General features: G+C 46.3%; 1 protein-coding gene across 4 annotated transcripts in view; it reads left to right on the plus strand.

The window, feature by feature from the left end:
* Positions 1 to 19,616, plus strand: part of LOC137533153 (cholesterol 24-hydroxylase-like) — an 87,699-nt gene that overhangs the window by 48,557 nt on the left and 19,526 nt on the right. For all 4 annotated transcript variants that reach the window (XM_068254365.1, XM_068254367.1, XM_068254366.1 and 1 more), the window contains 2 exons: positions 7,289 to 7,351; positions 13,429 to 13,501. In XM_068254365.1, the coding sequence (XP_068110466.1) occupies positions 7,289 to 7,351; positions 13,429 to 13,501 (136 nt within the window). The remainder of the gene's footprint in view (positions 1 to 7,288; positions 7,352 to 13,428; positions 13,502 to 19,616) is intronic.

A 19,616-nucleotide genomic window follows, 5' to 3' on the forward strand; every position in this document is an offset into this window, starting at 1 on the left:
GCCTATGGACACAGTGACTGGGTGTCCTAGACTCCTAGTACAGTAAGAGTAAGTAAGTAGTAACAGTAAGTAGTAGAACTAACTAATAACAATAATCAATCAGCGATCAGAAGGAAATGGAGTGTGGGTGGTGTGTGTACACTCAGACAGTGAGTGCACGCACGCAGGAGCTAGTAGCCTATGGACACAGTGACTGAGTGTCCTAGACTCCTAGTACAGTAAGTAGTAACAGTAAGTAGTAGAACTAACTAATAACAATAATCAATCAGCGATCAGAAGGAAATGGAGTGTGGGTGGTGTGTGTACACTCAGACAGTGAGTGCACGCACGCAGGAGCTAGTAGCCTATGGACACAGTGACTGAGTGTCCTAGACTCCTAGTACAGTAAGAGTAAGTAAGTAGTAACAGTAAGTAGAACTAACTAATAACAATAATCAATCAGCGATCAGAAGGAAATGGAGTGTGGGTGGTGTGTGTACACTCAGACAGTGAGTGCACGCACGCAGGAGCTAGTAGCCTATGGACACAGTGACTGGGTGTCCTAGACTCCTAGTACAGTAAGAGTAAGTAAGTAGTAACAGTAAGTAGTAGAACTAACTAATAACAATAATCAATCAGCGATCAGAAGGAAATGGAGTGTGGGTGGTGTGTGTACACTCAGACAGTGAGTGCACGCACGCAGGAGCTAGTAGCCTATGGACACAGTGACTGAGTGTCCTAGACTCCTAGTACAGTAAGTAGTAACAGTAAGTAGTAGAACTAACTAATAACAATAATCAATCAGCGATCAGAAGGAAATGGAGTGTGGGTGGTGTGTGTACACTCAGACAGTGAGTGCACGCACGCAGGAGCTAGTAGCCTATGGACACAGTGACTGAGTGTCCTAGACTCCTAGTACAGTAAGAGTAAGTAAGTAGTAACAGTAAGTAGAACTAACTAATAACAATAATCAATCAGCGATCAGAAGGAAATGGAGTGTGGGTGTGTGTACACTCAGACAGTGAGTGCACGCACGCAGGAGCTAGTAGCCTATGAACACAGTGACTGAGTGTCCTAGACTCCTAGTACAGTAAGAGTAAGTAGTAACAGTAAGTAGAACTAACTAATTACAATAATCAATCAGCGATCAGAAGGAAATAGAGTGTGTGTTGTGTGTGTACACTCAGACAGTGAGTGCGCACACGCAGGAGCTAGTAGCCTATATGAACAGTGACAGTGAGTGTCCCTACGGGTACAGTAAGAGTAAGTAGTAAGTAAGTACAACTAACAATAATCAATCAGTAATCAGAAGGAAATAGAGTGTGTGTACACACAGACAGTGAGTGAGTGCACACACGCAGGAGCTAGCTAGTAGCCTATAAACAGTGACAGTCAGTGAGTGTCCTACTCCTAGTACAGTATAACTACAATACTATTAGTAAAGGACAGCAGAAATACTGGTATAGATGATGAGAGAAATAAACAGAGGACAGCTGCCCACAGAGGCAAGGCCCCCCTGAGGCCTAAACCTGTAAGCTTGCAGCAGCTGCCTGTCTCTAATGTAACACACAAGCTACTAACTAAAATACAATGTCTATCTAAATAACAACAATACAGGTGTATATGGCAGGTGTAGGTGAGCAAAAACGCTAGGTAAATGAACACAATAGAGCACTTGCTAAGCCAAAGCACAAAGGAGCAGATCTCTCTCTGTACAAGTCTCAGGCAAGCATGGAAAACCCGAACATGGCGGCCGCTATTTATAGGGTAGGGGCTGGCCAGGGTCCCCCTCTGTGATTGGCTGCCGTCAGAGGGCCTGGGAGCCCTCTGATTGGCTCTAAGCACATCAATCTGGGCTATGACGCTATTCGAGCTCGGTACCGAGCTCGAATAGCGCCGGTTTGCTCGAATAGCTCGAATAGTGAATGGGCTATTCGAGTGTTCTCGAATAGCCCATTCGAATAGCTACAGCTATTCGGAGCTCGAATACCGAGCTCGAATAGCTGAAAAAGAGCTCGAATATTCGAGCTACTCGAATATTCGAGCTCTGCTGAGCACCACTAGGTATGACTGTGTGGCTCCCTTGATTGATGTGTGGGAACTGATTTTGGATGATTTTTATGTGACTCCGAATTCGCAAATTTGGCGTTCTGACCCGCCTGCTTCAGCACCTTTGGCTGATTCAGCAGGTGATTCGGAGCTCTTTTTGTGTGAAATTGAAGTTCCTGCAATTCCACCCTGTACCATGGATAACTCAGTGTTACTTCCCAGTAAAACAGAAGCCACTGATACATTCTTAAACTTGCCCTGCGCAAATTTCTCAGCAGAGAATCCAGAGGTCCTGCTGACTTCCGAGTCCAGCCTAGCCAGTACTCATGACTCTTTGTTTAGTGAAACAGACACCAGAAAAATCTTGCCTGTCTCTGCAAACACTTCTGCAGAAATTACCTGTGTTAATAAAGTTCAACTCCTGTCTGATCCAGCAGATGCCAATAGATGCACTACATCAGTTTCCGAGTCCCAGCAATCCTGTCTAGTAAACTCAGAACCCCAGCATCTGAATTTTCCAATTTTACAAATGAATGGTGATTCAGATGCGCAAACATTGTGTCTTGATCTTCCTGTTTCTACACCTCGCTCTAGTTTCGTAAATAGCTCAGAGCATCTGCTATGTGAACCTGAAATCGCAGAATTATTACCTTGTTCAGAAAATTTTCCAATAAATTTGCCCTGTACCATGAATTGTGCAGTAGATCTCTCCAATGAAACTCAGGTCACAGAATCATTATGCTGTCCAGCAGGTGCTTCCATGGTTTTGCCCTGCAATATGGACTGTTCAGTGATCCTGTCCAGTGAAGCTGTGGTCGCAGAGTCTTATGCTTCCCCCAGTACTTTGGATACTTTAAACCCTCTAGCAAAGGAGGCTGAAGCACTGCTTACCTCAGTTGGTGTTGCAGTAATATTCACTTGTCTAGCAGCTGTTTTGGAATTACAGTCTGCTCTAATAAAACTTGATGAATTTCTGCCCAGCAAAGCAGAAGCCATTGAAATATTGTCCTCGTCAGCAAGTGTGTGAGATACCTTGCCCTGTACACAGTCTGATTTAACCAATGTTGAGTCCCTCTCCAGTGTTGTAACAGCCGAGGAACTCCAGCCCTGTCCTCTGAATGTTTCAGAAGTCTTGCCCTGTAACATGGATAATTCTGATTCTCTGGTCAAAATAATAGAAATCTCAGAATTTCAGTCCGGTCTGATGAGTGTTCCTGAAACCCAGCCCTGTATCCTGAAAGATTCTGGTTCTCTGGCCGCTGTGGCAGAGGTTCCAGAGTCCCCTTCCTGTCCAGGGAATTCCTCAGTTTTGCCTAGTCCAGTGGGGGCTGCTGCAACACTGACTTGTTCTGCAGCGCCTCATGAGCTCCAATCCAGTGTATTAAATGAGTCTCTGCCCAGTCCAGAGGTAGTTGTGGAGTCCCTATCTGGTTCAGTGCATACATCAGAAGATTTGTCCTGTCTTGTTAGTGCCCCTGAATCTGATTTGTTACTGACTTTGCTGGAATCAGCGACATCTAAGTCTGATCCAGCATTCTCGTGTAAAAGTCCAGTAGTTGCGAAGTTTAGTCATGATGATTTTTTTTTGGCCAGTCCTGGTTTTGGTCCTGTCTTGGCTGACCCTGAGGCTCACAGTTCCTTGACATGCCCAGAGGTTTCTCTTGTGCCGGTGTGCCCAGATGTTCTTTGTGTGCCAGAATGCCCAAGTGTGTCTAAGGTGTTAGCGTGCTCTGATGCTTCCTTAGTGGGAACACGTTCTGATGTTGCCAGTCTGCCTGCATGCCCAGAGATGGTTCTGGTCCCTGAAAGCCCTGATATTGATGTTTGTCCTTGTGGCCCTGACTTGGGAATTGCCCTAGGTTCCATAGGGGTTCTTGATAGTTCTCCATGTGAGCCTAAGGGGCATTCTGACCTATGGGGATCTCTTTGGAGCTTCAAGGTGTTCTGGGAGGTCTCTGAGAAAACTTGTCCTGGTGCCTTGGACTGGTTCAACAGTGGGTTTTGTGTTGGTAAAGACAGTACCGGTGGGCATTGCAAAGGCTTTGGCGTTTCTGAACGGTTCCTGGAAGGCGGTGGGTATCGCTCAGGGAATTTCGGAGGGCTTTCTTCTGGAAATCATGGTTCTGATGGGTGTCACATTGGGGCTTGTAGTACTGATGGGCATGGTTCTGTAGGTTCTGGTTCTGATGGGTCCAGTCTTGTGGGGACTGATTCTGGAATTCGGTCTTGCCGGGCTGTCCCGGTCATCATGAATTTTCAGTCGGACTGTTTTGTTGGGAATTTCGGTTTTGAAAAGCGTCTGGAATCCGCTTTTAAAGGCGGGGGTACTGTAATGATCGCTGCTGCAGCAGCTATTACTGGAAGTAGTAGTGCTGCAGCTCAGGCAGTTCTGATCTATTTCCATGCAAGCTGCATAGCTTTGTCTGTCTTTCCCTGCTGTCAGCTTGTGACTGATTATCATTCACCTGTGTGGGAATCTGCATGTCTGCTCCCATTGGATGACCTCAGTATAAAGATCTGCTTCCTGCAGGGTTTCCTTGGGTTTTCATAGCTTCAGCTTAAGCCTGCCTTGCTGTCGCTTTAGCCCCCGATCGTGTTTCTTGTTATAAAGATACTTTGCTGGTCTTTGCATCATATATTGGTTCATTGCCAATATATATGCATACCAGCACGTTTATTATTTTCCTTGTATTTGTGTTACGTTAATACATCAGTGTCGCTGATGTATACGTACACGAACTGTTTATATCCTGTGTGCAGTTAGTCAGCTTTCCAGCACGTTTTGGTAGGTTGCGCGTACCGTGACCACCCGTGCCGAGGTAGTTACCCTGCTCCTGGTTCTGTTTGTGGATTGCGTTCATCTCTGCGAAGAGATAACGAATCCTTCTGAATCCTGTTCTGTTACTGTTTGTGGATTGCGTTCATCTCTGCGAAGAGATAACGAATCCTTCTGAATCCTGTCCTGTTACCGTTTGTGGATTGCGTTCATCTCTGCGAAGAGATAACGAATCCTTCTGAATCCTGTCCTGTTACCGTTTGTGGATTGCGTTCATCTCTGCGAAGAGATAGCGAATCCTTCTGAGTCCTGTCCCCTGTATTACTCCAGTCCTAGTCAGCGTTCCTGCTTATGTCATATATCGGTTCATTGCCGATATATACATATGTTAGTCAGAAGTTACAAATAGTTTCATTGATAGCTGTAATTGTAATACGCTAGGAAAACATACTTATTGTATATTTATCTGTGTTACGTTCATCTATCTTAATCCTGCTATTTTCTGACTGTCCTGTCCTGTCTTTGTGAGGCACGCCATCGCCGCATCGCATTGGCTGCCTCATTCCAGTCTGTCTGGTTTTGGACGCTTGATGTCGCTAAGTAGCCGCTAGCTAGCAAGCGTTCATTCTGTCTACCTGTCCTGATCTCCTCAGTTCTGGTTTGTGCGCTCAGCGCTACTTTGCGCTGAGACGTTATAACGAAAGCATTGTTTGTGGCTGTCAGATCTGCACCGGCTCTGTGCGCCACAATCTCCTATTGGAGTCAGTCCTCCCCTCCACTATACTAGGGATAGCCTGTTTCCTGGTGCTAGTGTGTGTACCTCCTCCACGCCAGCTCATGCGTTGCATGCTGACTGTGGAGAATACACCACCAAGCGTAACACTGACAGGATGGATTCAGTTGTTCTGGATAGAGTAGGGCAGACTGCAGTCCCATAATGGGCCTTTACTGCTCCCTTGTCATTAAGCGGCACATGGAGTTCAGCTGTCATGTAACCAAACTCATGATCACAGTGCACAGGGAAAAAAGCATGGGGACATCTACTGGAAAAAAGCCCCTGAGGAAACAGTAACTGTGAAACTGGTCGGGTGAGGCGGACATTTGGCTGGACGGTGTCCTGTATTTTATAACGCTGTAATTCGCTGTGGGTCCCTGTTGCAAGGACCCTGATGTGAGTCATTTTTTTTTATTATTATTTTTAATTGAATTTGCTATTAAATTAACATTGATACGCTTAGATGAGTATATCATTATTTTTGCATGCCTGATCTGGGGAATTGTCTTATGTGAAAGTTTATTAACCACTGTGGACACCTGTATTGGGAGAGGAGGCCAGCTGGGAAGATACCGGCCGCTGACCTATCATGCTATGTTGCAGACCCTGTAATTAAGGTCTGTAACAATTTGGTAAGCGCGTTAAGAAGGTATATTACTGTTACTTTTTAAATTATGGGCTTGTAACTAGTGATAGATGCAAAACTATAAAAATGCATCTTTATTTCCAAATAAAATATTGGCGCCATACATTGTACTAGGGAAAAATTTTAAACGTTGCAATAACCAGGACAAATGGGCAAATAAAATGTGTGGGCTTTAATTAAATGTATTATTTTAAAACTATAATGGCTGAGACATAATGAATTTTTTCCATTGTTTTCTTATTTTTCCTGTCAAAACAAAATTAGAATACAATAATTCTTAGCAAAAAGTACCCCCCAAAGGAAGCCTAATTGGTGGCGAAAAAACATGATATAGATTGTTTTGTTGTGATAAGTAGTAATAAAATAATATAGGCAAATACACGGAAGGAGCGCTGATGGGTGTATATTGCTCTGGTTTATTTAAAGGGGAAAAACCCTTGGAGTTGAAGTGGTTAAAGTGGACCTGAACTCAGAACTTCTCTCTGTTCTAAAAGATACATAACAGCATACTAACCTTTAAACAAAAAACATGTATTTGTTACAGCTGATACAAATCCTAAAATGCATTTGCACAGTTTCTACTTCCTGATTATTGGAAGCAGACACATATATTAGTTTACAGCCTGTGATTTCAAATGGGCTTATCTGCTTATCTGCCACAGGCAGTCATGTGACACAGGGGAGGATCAAATTACAACTTGTGATTAGACACAAATGAGGGGGAATTAAACAGGATAAACTTTCTAAATACATTCAGGGTGCAAGTTTCTATGTTTTCCTTCTGTCCTGTGCAAGAGTTCAGGTCCACTTTAAAATGAGTGATTGGCAACGTGGTGATATTTAGAAAAGTGACATTATTTCTGTAGAAACGACAGAACCATTCTAGTTATCTGTAGATTGCTACTTTTATAAATAGGTGCTGTAATGTGCAGTGGTTAGCAATAATTAGTTTCAGCATTACCGATAACAGATGTAATGTGGAATAAAATTGTGCTTGCAGCAGATCAGTCCCTTGTGCTGTGATACCAGTTCCCAAGCTATATTATCCTTCCTCTCTCCACAGCTCAGGAGGAAGACTGCGATATGGAGGACTTGCTGGACAATTTTGTTACATTCTTTATTGCAGGTGGGTAACACTAGAAAATGAAAAAGATTTTGGTAAACACAACACAGGACTTTATGTTTGATAAACAACAGCCATTAGCTTAGGGTCAGCTCCAGGGCCGGCCCGCTCATGAGGCGGGGTGAAACTTTTGCCTCAGGCAGCAAATTTCCAGGGGCGGCACCCGCCCGTCCGTGGGTGCGGGGAGCCGGCCGCCGAGCTGGAGGGGTAGCTGGCAGGACGGGGGTATTGGGCCTAGCGGCGGGGAGGGGGGTCGGACCCCCCCTCCCTCGCCTGGGTCCCCCGATCTGCGCTCCCCTCCAGCCTTAAATAGAAGCAGCCGCTATTTGTAATAGGCACGGGCGGGGAGGACTCACCTCTTCCTCGTTCCAGCGTGCGCTCCACTGACGTCACTTCCTGCAACGCTGCAGGAAGTGACGTCAGTGGAGCGCACGCTGGAACGAGGTGAGTCCTCCCCGCCCGTGCCTCTTACAAATAGCGGCTGCTTCTATTTAAGGCTGGAGGGGAGCGCAGATCGGGGGACCCAGGCGAGGGTGGCGGTGACAATTTTTTCAAAATTTGCCTCAGGCGGCAAAAAGTCTAGGGCCGGCCCTGGTCAGCTCATAACAAAAATGCAATAAAAGAAAACATTTGGATACTTACTTTGGGATTTGGAAGCGTCTGGATCCTCCAGGCTTCCCCTGTCCTCCTCTGCTAGGCCAATCCAGCGCTGAGACCCCGAAGCTCACAGGCTCGTGGTTGCACTATGCTTGCGCAGTAGCACAAACCCTCTAGGGTTTCAGCAAAAAAAGCTGAGCTTGATCAGGTCCGTGCTACTGCGCAAGTGCGCATTCAAGGGCAAAGGCTTGTTTACGGTCTTTCAGGGAATGCAGAGCTGGAACATCCTAGTGGAGGAGGACGAAGGAAATCTGCTTCCCTCTATTAATGAGGATCTGTATCGAAAAAAATGCCCCTGGAGCGTACTCACCTTGGAAGGGATCCTATCGAGGCTTACCCCATCCTTTTCTGTCCCACGAACGGTTTGGATGTAAATATTTACCTTCGCAGCTACTTTCCCCAGTTGGGGCCACTCTACTGCACAGTCGCAAGTCTTCTGCGCCTGTGGCTGTGCAGTAGAGCGGACCCGATTGAGATCGGCTATTTCTGCCTATTATCAAGTGGAGAGCTGCAACAGCGCCCCCGCTGGAACAGGGAAAGGTAAATATTGCACACCCTGACAAATTGTCGGCTGTGCATTCCGTGGGCCAGAGCGAGACTGCCGTGGGCCGGAGGAGGACAGGGGAAGTCTCATTAGGATCCAGAGGCTTCCCTCTACCAAGGTGAGTACCCACCAGGGGCATTTTTTTTACAGAGTCTCTTTAAGATGAGTACCCTTTAGGGCACTTTTTTCCCTACAGTCACACTTTAAAACAAACCTTAACAGAAAGTAATATGGACCATGATTTAATTGAGTTTTCTCAGAGGAGATGTTTTGGTTTCTTATCTGAAGTAAAGCAGATTACCTTAATACTACAACCCAGGTATTTGCTTCAGACCAGGGAGTCGACCAGTCACACCCGTATCCACCTAAGGTGCTGCAACAGTCCAAATAAAAATTCACGACTGGGTCTCGACCTGGATTTTAGGCCTGATTGGCCAATTTTATTATATGTACCACAGTGCAAAACAGCACAACGTTTCGACCAACAGGTCTTTATCAAGCACTTGATAAAGACCTGTTGGTCGAAACGTTGTGCTGTTTTGCACTGTGGTACATATAATAAAATTGGCCAATCAGGCCTAAAATCCAGGTCGAGACCCAGTCGTGAATTTTTATTTGGTTTCTTATCTGCACAATGGCACCCAGGCCTGGATTTACATCACAGGAGCCTATAGGCACAGATGTCCTGGCTCCCTAGACTCTTCCCTTTATGAACCTACAAGCACCCGCTGAACCACAGCCTAAGTGTGCTGGCTGACTCAGCTGTGCCTTATTCCTTAGTTCCCATGCCCATCATCATAGGTAGCTACAGCTGCCCCTTAGTGTTAGGTAGTCAGAGCAATCCTCAGTAAGTAGCTAGAGGCAGGGCCGGGCCGAGGCAGAGGCTGGAGAGGCTCCAGCCTCAGGGCGCAGTGTAGGAGGGGACGCACAATTCATTCAGTTGTCATTCCCAATTGTGTTTGAAGCAGAAAGAAATAGGAAAAGGGGATACATGGCAGTGACTGCAAGTCAGATAACGAGAGATTAAGGTATTAGGGAGGTTGGGGGCCCTGGGGCGCCTCTTAGTCTAGCAGCAATCAGTGTGTGACGGCTGGGGGGGAGGGATGGAGGGGCGCACTTTGGTGTCTCAGCCTTGGGTGCTGAAGGACCTTGTCCCAGCTCTGGCTAGAGGTACCCCCAAGTATTAAGTGGCTACAGGTGCCATTTAGTATTAGGTAGCTAGCAGGGCCGGGCCGAAGCAGAGGCAAGAGAGGATCCAGCCTCGGGGTGCAGTGTAGGAGGGGGCACACAACTCACTCAGCTATCATTCATATACAGTGTCTAAAGCAGAGAAAAATAAGAAAGTGGGATACATGGCAGTGACTGCAAGCCAGATAACTAGAGAATAAGGTGTTGGGGGGAGGTTGGGGGCCCTGGGGCGGCTCTTAGTCTAATAGCAATCAGTATTTGATGGCTGGGGTGGGAGGGATGGAGGCGCGCACTTTGGTGTCTCAGCCTTGGGTGTTGGAGGACCTTTTCCCAGCTCTGGTAGCCAGAGCTACCCTCGTTATATGTGGCTAGAGGTGCCCCCAGCTGAAGGGAAATCTGGTCAGTGAAATGCTGAGACTCTGGTGAATATCCTCCCATTCACACTACGCTATGGACTCTGCATAGCTAAGGTAGGAGGGAGACACTTATGGAGGGGAGTGAGTCACCATTCCTTCATCAGGCGCATGTAAGCATGTGTCTTATGTTAAATCCAGCCATGATGGCACCTTACAAGTGAAAACCTGCAAAAAAAAAAAAAAAAAAAAAAAAAAAAAGGTTATTTCTGCGAAGTGTGGTAAGCAGATGAAAAGGATAATGCCATTTCTGTCTGCATTCTCCTATACATACAAAGACCTACTGCTTAACAGATTTTTTTAGAGACATTGAAAATAGTGTATACTGGTGGATCCATCTGAAAATGGCGCCTGCGAATAATGGCGCACGGTGTTCCCGCTAATCCGTTTGCCGCTTATTGCTATTTAACGTTAAAGCCTTATCGTTATTTAGCTCTGTTTATTTTATTGAAAATTAGCGTTAACACACAGAACCCTCTCTGTACATATCCCTAACCCCTAGACCCCCCCTGGAGGTGCCTAACCCTAACCGCTTCCCTGGTGGTGCCTAACCCTAAGACCCCCCTGGTGGTGCCTAACCGTAACCACCCCCCTGGTGGTGCCTTACCCTAACCACCCCCCTGGCGGTGCCTAACCCTAAGACCTCCCTGGTGGTGCCTAACCCTAACCACCCCCCTGGTGGTGCCTAACCCTAAGACCCCCCCTGGTGGTGCCTAACCTTAACCACCCCTGGTGGTGCCTAACCTTAACCACCCCCCTGGTGGTGCCTAACCCTAAGACCCCCCTGGTGGTGCGTAACCCTAACCACCCCCCTGGTGGTGCCTAACCCTAAGACCCCCCTGCTGGTGCCTAACCCTAACCACCCCCCTGGTGGTGCCTAACCCTAAGCACTTTCCTGGTGGTGCCTAACCCTAAGACCTCCCTGGTGGTGCCTAACCCTAAGACCTCTCTGGTGGTGCCTAACCCTAAATCTTTCCTGGTGGTGCCTAACCCTAACCTTGACAGTGTTACATTAAATCCATTCACCGTTTTGAAGTTAAATAACTTCTGCAGTTTGGCTCATGTAGGGCGCTATTGATAAATAACGTTACTGTGCGCAATAACGTCTGCTGTTTGGCATATGAACGGCACTATTGATAAATAACGTTACTGTGTGCCGTTTTTTCTTCTTTTTTTCCTGTGCGCCATTATTATGCAGTACTAACAACGATAAATAGCGATAAGCGTATCTTTTTAATGCGGCGCCATTTTTATGCATAGACGCTGTGCGCCATTATTCACTGATCCGATACTGGTACCCTAAACTAATCCAAAAGCCAGGTGCTACTGCTAACCTGGGACTAAAGGAACGTACACACTGCTGACTGATGTCACCCATCGTGGATCAGAATCCGATCCCTCAGGGGACATCGCTGGGCCAGGCTGAACAGATGAGAAAGTCAGCTGTATAGCTGACAACACACTCTGTTACTATGCGGAGGGAAGATGGAGCGGCGGAAGACGGGGAATCGGCATGCACAGTGCACAATGTAGCTTGATGATTATTGTCTGAGGGGGTTGCTATCTGCCGCCTCAGACGACTTTGGTCATGCGTGAATACGTATTACCCACTTAAATAACGACCGCCTAACACCGACAGGCGTCGGCAGGTCGTAAGTGGTATTACACGGAAACATTTCCATGTCAGTTCACGGAGGGTGTCTCCGTGAACAGCCTGCGAGCCGCCGATCGCGGTTCGCACGCGAAATGTAAACATGCAGGGAAGAAATCCCCGCTGTTTACATCATACGGCGCTGCTGCTCAGCAGCACCGTAAAGCAAATCGGCGATCTCTGGCCTCTGATTGGCCGGGGATCGCCGGCATCTGATAGGCTGAAGCCTATCCTAGGAGGCGCAGGACGGAGCTCCGTCCTGCACATTACACAGTGTAAGGGAGAGGGAGGTAAGGAGAGGGAGGGCAGAAATCGATGCGGAGGGGGGCTTTTAGGAGCCCCCCCCCCGCAAAACGCAGATAGCCGGCGGTGATCAGACCCCCCCAGCAGGACATCCCCCTAGTGGGGGAAAAAGGGGGGGGGGGAAGTCTGATCGCCCTGGCTGAAACCTGATCTGTGCTGTGGGCTGGAGAGCCCACGCAGCACAGATCACAGCAAAATCCCCTGGTCCTTAAAGAGAACCAGAGATGAAGCAACCTCATGTATTTTACCTTATAAATCAGTGGGAACATGACAGTAAACACCTAATCTGCTCTTTGTTACATTGTTCTCTGTTTAATTTGCCTGTTATCACCTCTAAGATAAGAATCCCGACTAAGCAGTCGGTCTGGCTTTGCTACAGAATAATTATAGCTGAGACTGTGTTCTTTGCTGTCTTCAAGTCCAAGCCTGCCCCCTGCTGGCTTTGCTCAGGAATCATTATAGCTGAGTCATTATAGCAAAGCCAGACTCAATGCTCAGTCCGGGATTCTTATCTCAGCTAGATAACAGACACTTTTAGCAGTGAGGATGGAACAGAGAGCATGGTAAATGTTTTCTCTAATGTTCCCACTGATTTCTATGGTAAAATACATAAGGGTGCTTCGTCTCTGGTTCACTTTAAAGAGAACCCGAGGTGGGTTTGAAGAATGTTATCTGCATACAGAGGCTGGATCTGCCTATACAGCCCAGCTTCTGTTGCTATCCCAAACCCCCCTAAGGTCCCCCTGCACTCTGCAATCCCTCATAAATCACAGCCACGCTGCTGACAAACAACTTGTCAGAGCTGGCTGTGTTTATCTCTATAGTGTCAGTCTGCTGCTCTCCCCGCCTCCTGCAGAACTCCAGTCCTCGCCTGCATCCCTTCCCTCCCTGCTGATTGGAGGGAAGGGACGGGGGCAGGGACCGGAGCTATGCAGGAGGCGGGGGAGCAGCTGAGACTGACACTACAGATGTAAACACAGCCTCACAGCACGGCTGTTATTTATGAGGGATTGCAGAGAGCAAGGGGACCTTAGGGGGGGTTTGGGATAGCAACAGAGGCTGGGCTGTATAGGCAGATCCAGCCTCTGTATGCAGATAACATTCTTTAAACACACCTCGGGTTCTCTTTAAGTGGCACATGAAAATGCTAATACAAGTGAAGCTCATGGCAACCAATCAGGTTTTAGCTTTCAGATATGGCACGTGATCTTGATGCTGATCTTTAGCTGAGTTTTAGCTCCAGTTCTCGGAAAACAACCTGATTTACTGGTAACTGTTATACTTGCCTGGACTTGATATTTAAACAGGCTTATGTTCTTTGCAGGGCAAGAGACAACAGCCAACCAGTTATCATTCACTGTGATAGAACTGGCACGGAGTCCGGACATTATGAAAAAGTGAGGAGTGTAATATGTAAGATATTGACGTAAAGATTTATCAGCTTTGAAGTGTGCCTGCTATGGGTGAGTTTCTCTGACAAAAACAATTCCACACATACATTTCCCCCACTTATCCATCTGCTCATCGGGTTTGATCTCGGCCTGTTTCTGGATTGTCTGTGTCCTGGCTGCCCTCACCCTGGCTTGTTACTGGACCTTGAACAAACTTCCCCTGTACCTCTTCTGATTCTGAATACACTCCGCCAGACCGTGTAGCCCAAGCCGCCTTATTTTTTTTTACTAACTCCCGTCTCTGCTTGTTTTTGGACCTTGTCCTGTGGCTTCTTTCCTACACCTCCATACTGTGGTGATGCCTTTTCTCTCAACCACTGTTATGGTAAAGGTGTTGCGACCAGTTGGGCAGCAACATCCGACCACCCTTGCAGAATGCTCTGGTAAAAACCTGTGGTCGCTTAGACTGGACTTGCCTTGAGAGTCGCCCTTGTCTCAGTGGGGAATTCAGCAGGTTGACCACTACTACCATACATACACTACACGATTGTGAGCCCCTCTGAGCAGAGTCGGATTATCCACCAGGCAACAGAGGCAGTTGCTTTGATCTAGTAAAAGGTCAGGGGCCCTGTTGCCCCCCCCCCCCCAAAATAAAAGATTAATTGCCCCTGTTCATGTAACTCTTTATTATCCGTTAAAAACAAAGTCTGCAGGAATGCTCTCTGTAGCATAGATACAACATATCCAGTGTTTCTCCCTCTCATGGATACCCCTCCCCCCTCTCTTTAGCTTGTAAAGCTGTCAGACACAGACTGGGGGCTGGAATGACTAATGTTATCTGTGTGATCTCTGGTCAGCATTAAAACAGCAGAAGCTGCTTGCTAGCCAGGAAGGATACAGGTACATCTGTAGTTAACTTTTCTTCCATGAGAGCATCATCATCATATAGACAAACTGTTCTGCTGAAGAGCCTTTGGCTGGGAGCACACTTGTCTGTCAGTTTTCAGTGCATGCTTTTCTGCATGCGTTTTTTTTTTTTTTTTTTTTTTTTTTTTTACACATCATGGGCTCGATTCACAAAGCGGTGCTAACCCAGTAAAAGACTTTAGGTGTGATAACCATTGCACCACGCTGGTGAAAACCCAGTTTAGGCGTGATAAGTTTAGGCGTGATAAGTTTAGGCGTGATAAGTTTAGATAAGTTTAGATCGCGCGCAAAGTCCCGCACGCAAAGCAGCGCCATTAAACTCTATGCGATGTGCACCAGACTTTGCTAGCGCAAAACTTTTGATCAGCTGTGCACTGCGGTGCTAACCCAGTTGGTGCTATAGTTATCACTCCTAAACTTATCACACCTAAACTTATCATGCCTAAACTTATCACGCCTAAACTGAGTTTAGGCATGATAAAGGGCTTTTCACCAGCGTGCTAAAATTAGCACCGCTTTGTGAACCAAGCCCCATGTGTATCTGTATGTTGGAAAACGCAGGCATTTTTTCACAGAAGATACTTTAATTGATATAGAAAATCCACACTATGCTTCACTGCTGTCAGGTTTTTTCTGGATAGGAAAAACACCTTGAAGTGTGCACTGCCCTGCCATTGGTTTACATTGGTTCTCAGTTTTCCTGGGCAGAAAACACAGACAAGTGTGCTCCCGGTCTAGAGTTGTGTTTGTGATGTATACAGTTGGTTCCGGTCATTGCTGAGCTAATTAGCCTTAGGTCTAATTCACACTACAAGCGTTTTTCTAAGCGCCTTGTGATTTTAAAAGCTCTAGCTAATGTTATCCTATGTGTGGGTGCACACTGGAGCGATGTGATTTTGTAGAAATCCCCCATAGCATTGAGTTAGCAAGAGCTTTTAAAATCTCTAGCGTTTAAAAAGCTCTTGTAGTGTGAATCAGCCCTAAAGGAAAACTAAACTGAGAAGGAGATGGATTTTTCTTTTTAAAATAATACCAGTCGCCTGACTCTCCTGCTGATCCTGTGTCTCTAATACTTTTAGGGTACGTTTCCACTTGTGCGGCACGATTTGCTCGCGGAAAACGTGTCAACGAATTCGCATACGGTTGCGGATTCGTTGACGTTTTCATGCGGATTTTCACGCGGAATCGTTCGCGATTTTAACCATGTCAATGCCGCCAAGCATTGACATGGGTTTTTTAACGAAATCGCGCGCGGAAACGCCGGGAAAACCGCAAGACTCAAGTGCTTGCGGTTTTCCTATTTAGTTACATGACCGACGATTCGTGTGCGGGTGTGCGGCGTGCGAATTCTGACGGCTCTGCTGTGCAGATTTTTTCTGCAGAGCGAGCCGCACAGAATTCCTGACAAGTGGAAACGGCGCCATCCACTAGTATTGTTTGAGCGAATCTGCATGCAGGAAACGCATGCAGATTCGCTCTAGTGGAAACGAGCCCTTAGCCACAGCCCCTCAACAAGCATGCAGATCAGGTGCGCTGACTGAAGTCAGACTGGATTAGCTGCATGCTTGTTTCAGATGTGTGATTCAGCCACTATTGCAGCCAAAGAGATCAGCAGGACTGCCAGGCAGCTGGTATTGTTTAAAAGGAAAAATCCATATCCTTCTCAGTTTAGGTTCCCTTTAAGAGGAAACATCCATATCCCTCTCAGTTAACCTCCTTGCCGGTTATCCCGAGCTCAGCTCGGGGTAACCTGCGCAGGAGGATTTCTCAGGCCCCGCTGGGCCGATTTGCATAATTTTTTTGTCCTACACGCAGCTAGCACTTTGCCGCGCCGAGCAGCCCCCCCCACGCCAGACCCCTGCGCAGCCTGGCCAATCAGTGCCAGGCAGCGCTGATGGGCGGATCGGGATTCCTTGTGACGTCCCAACGTCCGTGACATCGGTAACGTCATCCCGCCCCGTCGCCATGGCGACCGGGGAAGCCCTGCAGGAGATCCCGTTCTGAACGGGATTTCCTGCTTACTCTGATCGGCGAAGGCGATTGGAGTGGGTGGAGGGATGCCGCCGCTCAGCGGCTATCATGTAGCGAGCCCTGGGCTCGCTACATGATTTAAAAAAAATAAAAAATAAGTGCTGCGCTGCCTCCTTGCCGGATTAATTAGACTGGCAAGGAGGTTAAGGTTCCCTATAAGGGGTCCATACACTGGTCGATTTCAGCCATCGAAATAGAAATAGATGCAGCAGCATAGAAATCGGCCAATAGATCGATTTCCAGACAATTTTGATCTATTTGCTTGATCGGTCCAGATGGAAAATCGGCTGCTGGCAGACGATTGAAGGCCCATAGAGTTACATTAGATTGAATAGTGCAACAATGCATTTCGATCGATTTTCAATACATTTCATTATGAAATCTATTGGAAATCTGTTCCAGGTGTGTGGCACACATCAGATAGATATGTTTGTCTAAACTATTTATGTGGTTTTGTGTAATTTGCTAGTATTTAAATAAGGCTTTGTTCACATTGGCAAACGCGGACGGCTGTATGTTTCGGAACGCAGCGCGTACGAACGCACGCCATCCGCGTTTGTATGCGCTGCGTGGCTGATCCCATGAATGGGACAGCCGCGCGTTTTGGAAAAAAATGCGTGCAGCATGCGTTCCCGGACCGCACAGGTCCGGAACGCATGTAGTGTGAACATCAGACAGTGCAGTCTATGCACTGTCTGATGTCGTGCGTATCGGCCTCCTGCACTCGTTCCCGAAACACAGATGGGAACATGTGCAGTGTGGACGGGGCCTTAATTGTGTTTTTGCATGCAGAGGACCTTTTGTACTTTCGCTACACATCAGATAGATTCCTGTCAGATTCGCCTGCCAGGGATCTATCTGATGGTCGAATCGTTCTGGCATTACCTGGCAAAAATGATGCAATTCACAGAGTGTGAGCAGAGAGGCGCAAAGTGTCTATTACCTGCCGCATCCTCAGTGTAGATTGTCCTCAGTGCTTCTTAAGGTGGCCACTAATGATCCAATCTTTTTCATCCAATCTTACCATTTCTATGTAATATAAGGTAACTGCCTGAAGTATCAATTCAGTATATTCACTCAATTTACCCTTATACTACATAGATTTGATAAGATTGGATGAAAAAGATTGGATCATTAGTGGCCACCATTAGTGTCTGTTCTCCATGGCGACAGCTAGGGTCTCTTATCATGTGACCCACCAGTGAGACACTGGCTGGAAGAAATTTATATCTGGTTACTTCTACTGGGGGGTGTCTGGCTAGCCATACTGAGGGGGTATCTGACTACCTATACTGTGGAAATAGTGGGCTTGCCGGTGGTGGGGGGGCGGGTGGTGCATCTGACTACCTGTAAATGGGGGAACATCTGGCTACTACCTATAGTAGGGGGACATCTGACTACCTATACTGCAGGAACATCTGGTCACCTACAGTATACTGCGGGGATAACCTTTCAACAGGGTGGCTGAGGAGGAGGGAGGGGGGGGGGGGGGGCTAAATTTGTTGCTCTGCTTGGTGCTCTGTGTGGTCTTAATCCGGCTCTTCCTCTGAGGGACAGTTGAGTGACAAGTCAATATATACTCTGTATAGTGCTGCATAACGTCTGCGCTATATAAATACTAAATAATAATACTCTAACATTGACCTTGCTATGCCTCTGTAAGTATTTAAGGTCTTGCAATTCATTTTTGAATGCTGTTTTCCCTTGCTAATAATAACATACATGACTGATTATTGGAAACAGTGTCATTTTTAGTTAGCCAAATTAGCCAATGAATGGTATCATCCTGATTTAAAACTTCTTGGAAACAGTGTAAAAGAGTTAACTGGACTTGTTTTACTATCCCTGCTTTTTCAACACTGGTAAGCTGTTTGCATCCTCTTCTGTTTCAAGACTACCCCATTTTATCCTTGCAGCTCTAATGCAAATAATCTGTTTCTCTGCTTGTCGCCAGCCTCATTCACATAGGTGAGTCAGCCAGCAGGCTAGAGACAGTGTGTACATTAAAGAACATGTGACACCCATGCTAACCTAGAAATAAAAAACACATATATAAGTAGATAAATACTAGTTCTACGTACATAACAGATGTATTGCACTGTCCACGTTATGACGCCTGTGAACTTTATAAAGGAAAAGCAGAGAATTCTATTCTAGGCAGTTTCCATCTTTGTTACCTTTGGCCTCCTGACATTTCCTCCCTCACTTTGATTCTCCTCTTGCTAATTGTGTATTCATTACCCGCCCTCCTCCCAGAGTCTTCAGGCACTCCCACTGAGGTCTATACTAGGAAGTGCACTGTCTTATGTCATTAGAAGGAGGGGGACATAAAGGGAAGAGGAGGAATATATTATAGATAAAAAGATCCCCAGCATGAAACTTTTTTGGCAATGGCACTTAAAGGGCCAGTGCTCCTAAGGCATGTGATAACTCCAAATCATAACAGCAGAAAAGGTTGTGAAAGCTTTCTTAATACTCTCAGACCAGTTGCTATAGATATATATAGATTATAGATATATAGATTGTATAGATTACAAACATTATTCCTTTGGTAATAATGTTATTTTTATGTAAATAAAAACAATATTTGTTAATGCAGATATGGAAAGGAGAGGGGAACAGGAGTGGGGGTAAGGGAGTGGGGCTAAAGGAATTATGTTGAGAAAAAAATGAGGGAAAGAGATTGGGGCGTGGGGAAAGGATGGGGGAATGGGAGGAGCTCAGGGGATATGCAGAACGGGGAGGCTGGGGAAGGGTGGGGGCAGGGAAAAGGATTGGAAAGGGGGGTTAGGGAATGGGAAAAAGATGGGGGGAAGGAATTGGCTATGGAAGTTTCAGTTTGGATGGATTGTTGTTCCACATAATGGCTACAGCATAGGAATGTATAAGTAGTATTTCTAATTTACCTTATTAGAAAATACAATTTAAATTTTTAAAAAATTCTAATCGCTTTTAAATATCACATCTATATAATTTATTACTGATATATCTATATAAGTTCTAATTTCTTTTAGTATACGGACAGTGGGACATATTGGTACTGAATGATATGGCTGTATCTTAAGAATACGGTAGTGTGATTTAAATAATGCAAGTACAATACATTTTTTAAATTAGGGCCTCATTTTAAATGTATGCCCACATGCACAAACTTGCACTAAAT

Source organism: Hyperolius riggenbachi, chromosome 9 (assembly GCF_040937935.1).
Source record: "Hyperolius riggenbachi isolate aHypRig1 chromosome 9, aHypRig1.pri, whole genome shotgun sequence".
Lineage (NCBI taxonomy): Eukaryota > Metazoa > Chordata > Amphibia > Anura > Hyperoliidae > Hyperolius > Hyperolius riggenbachi.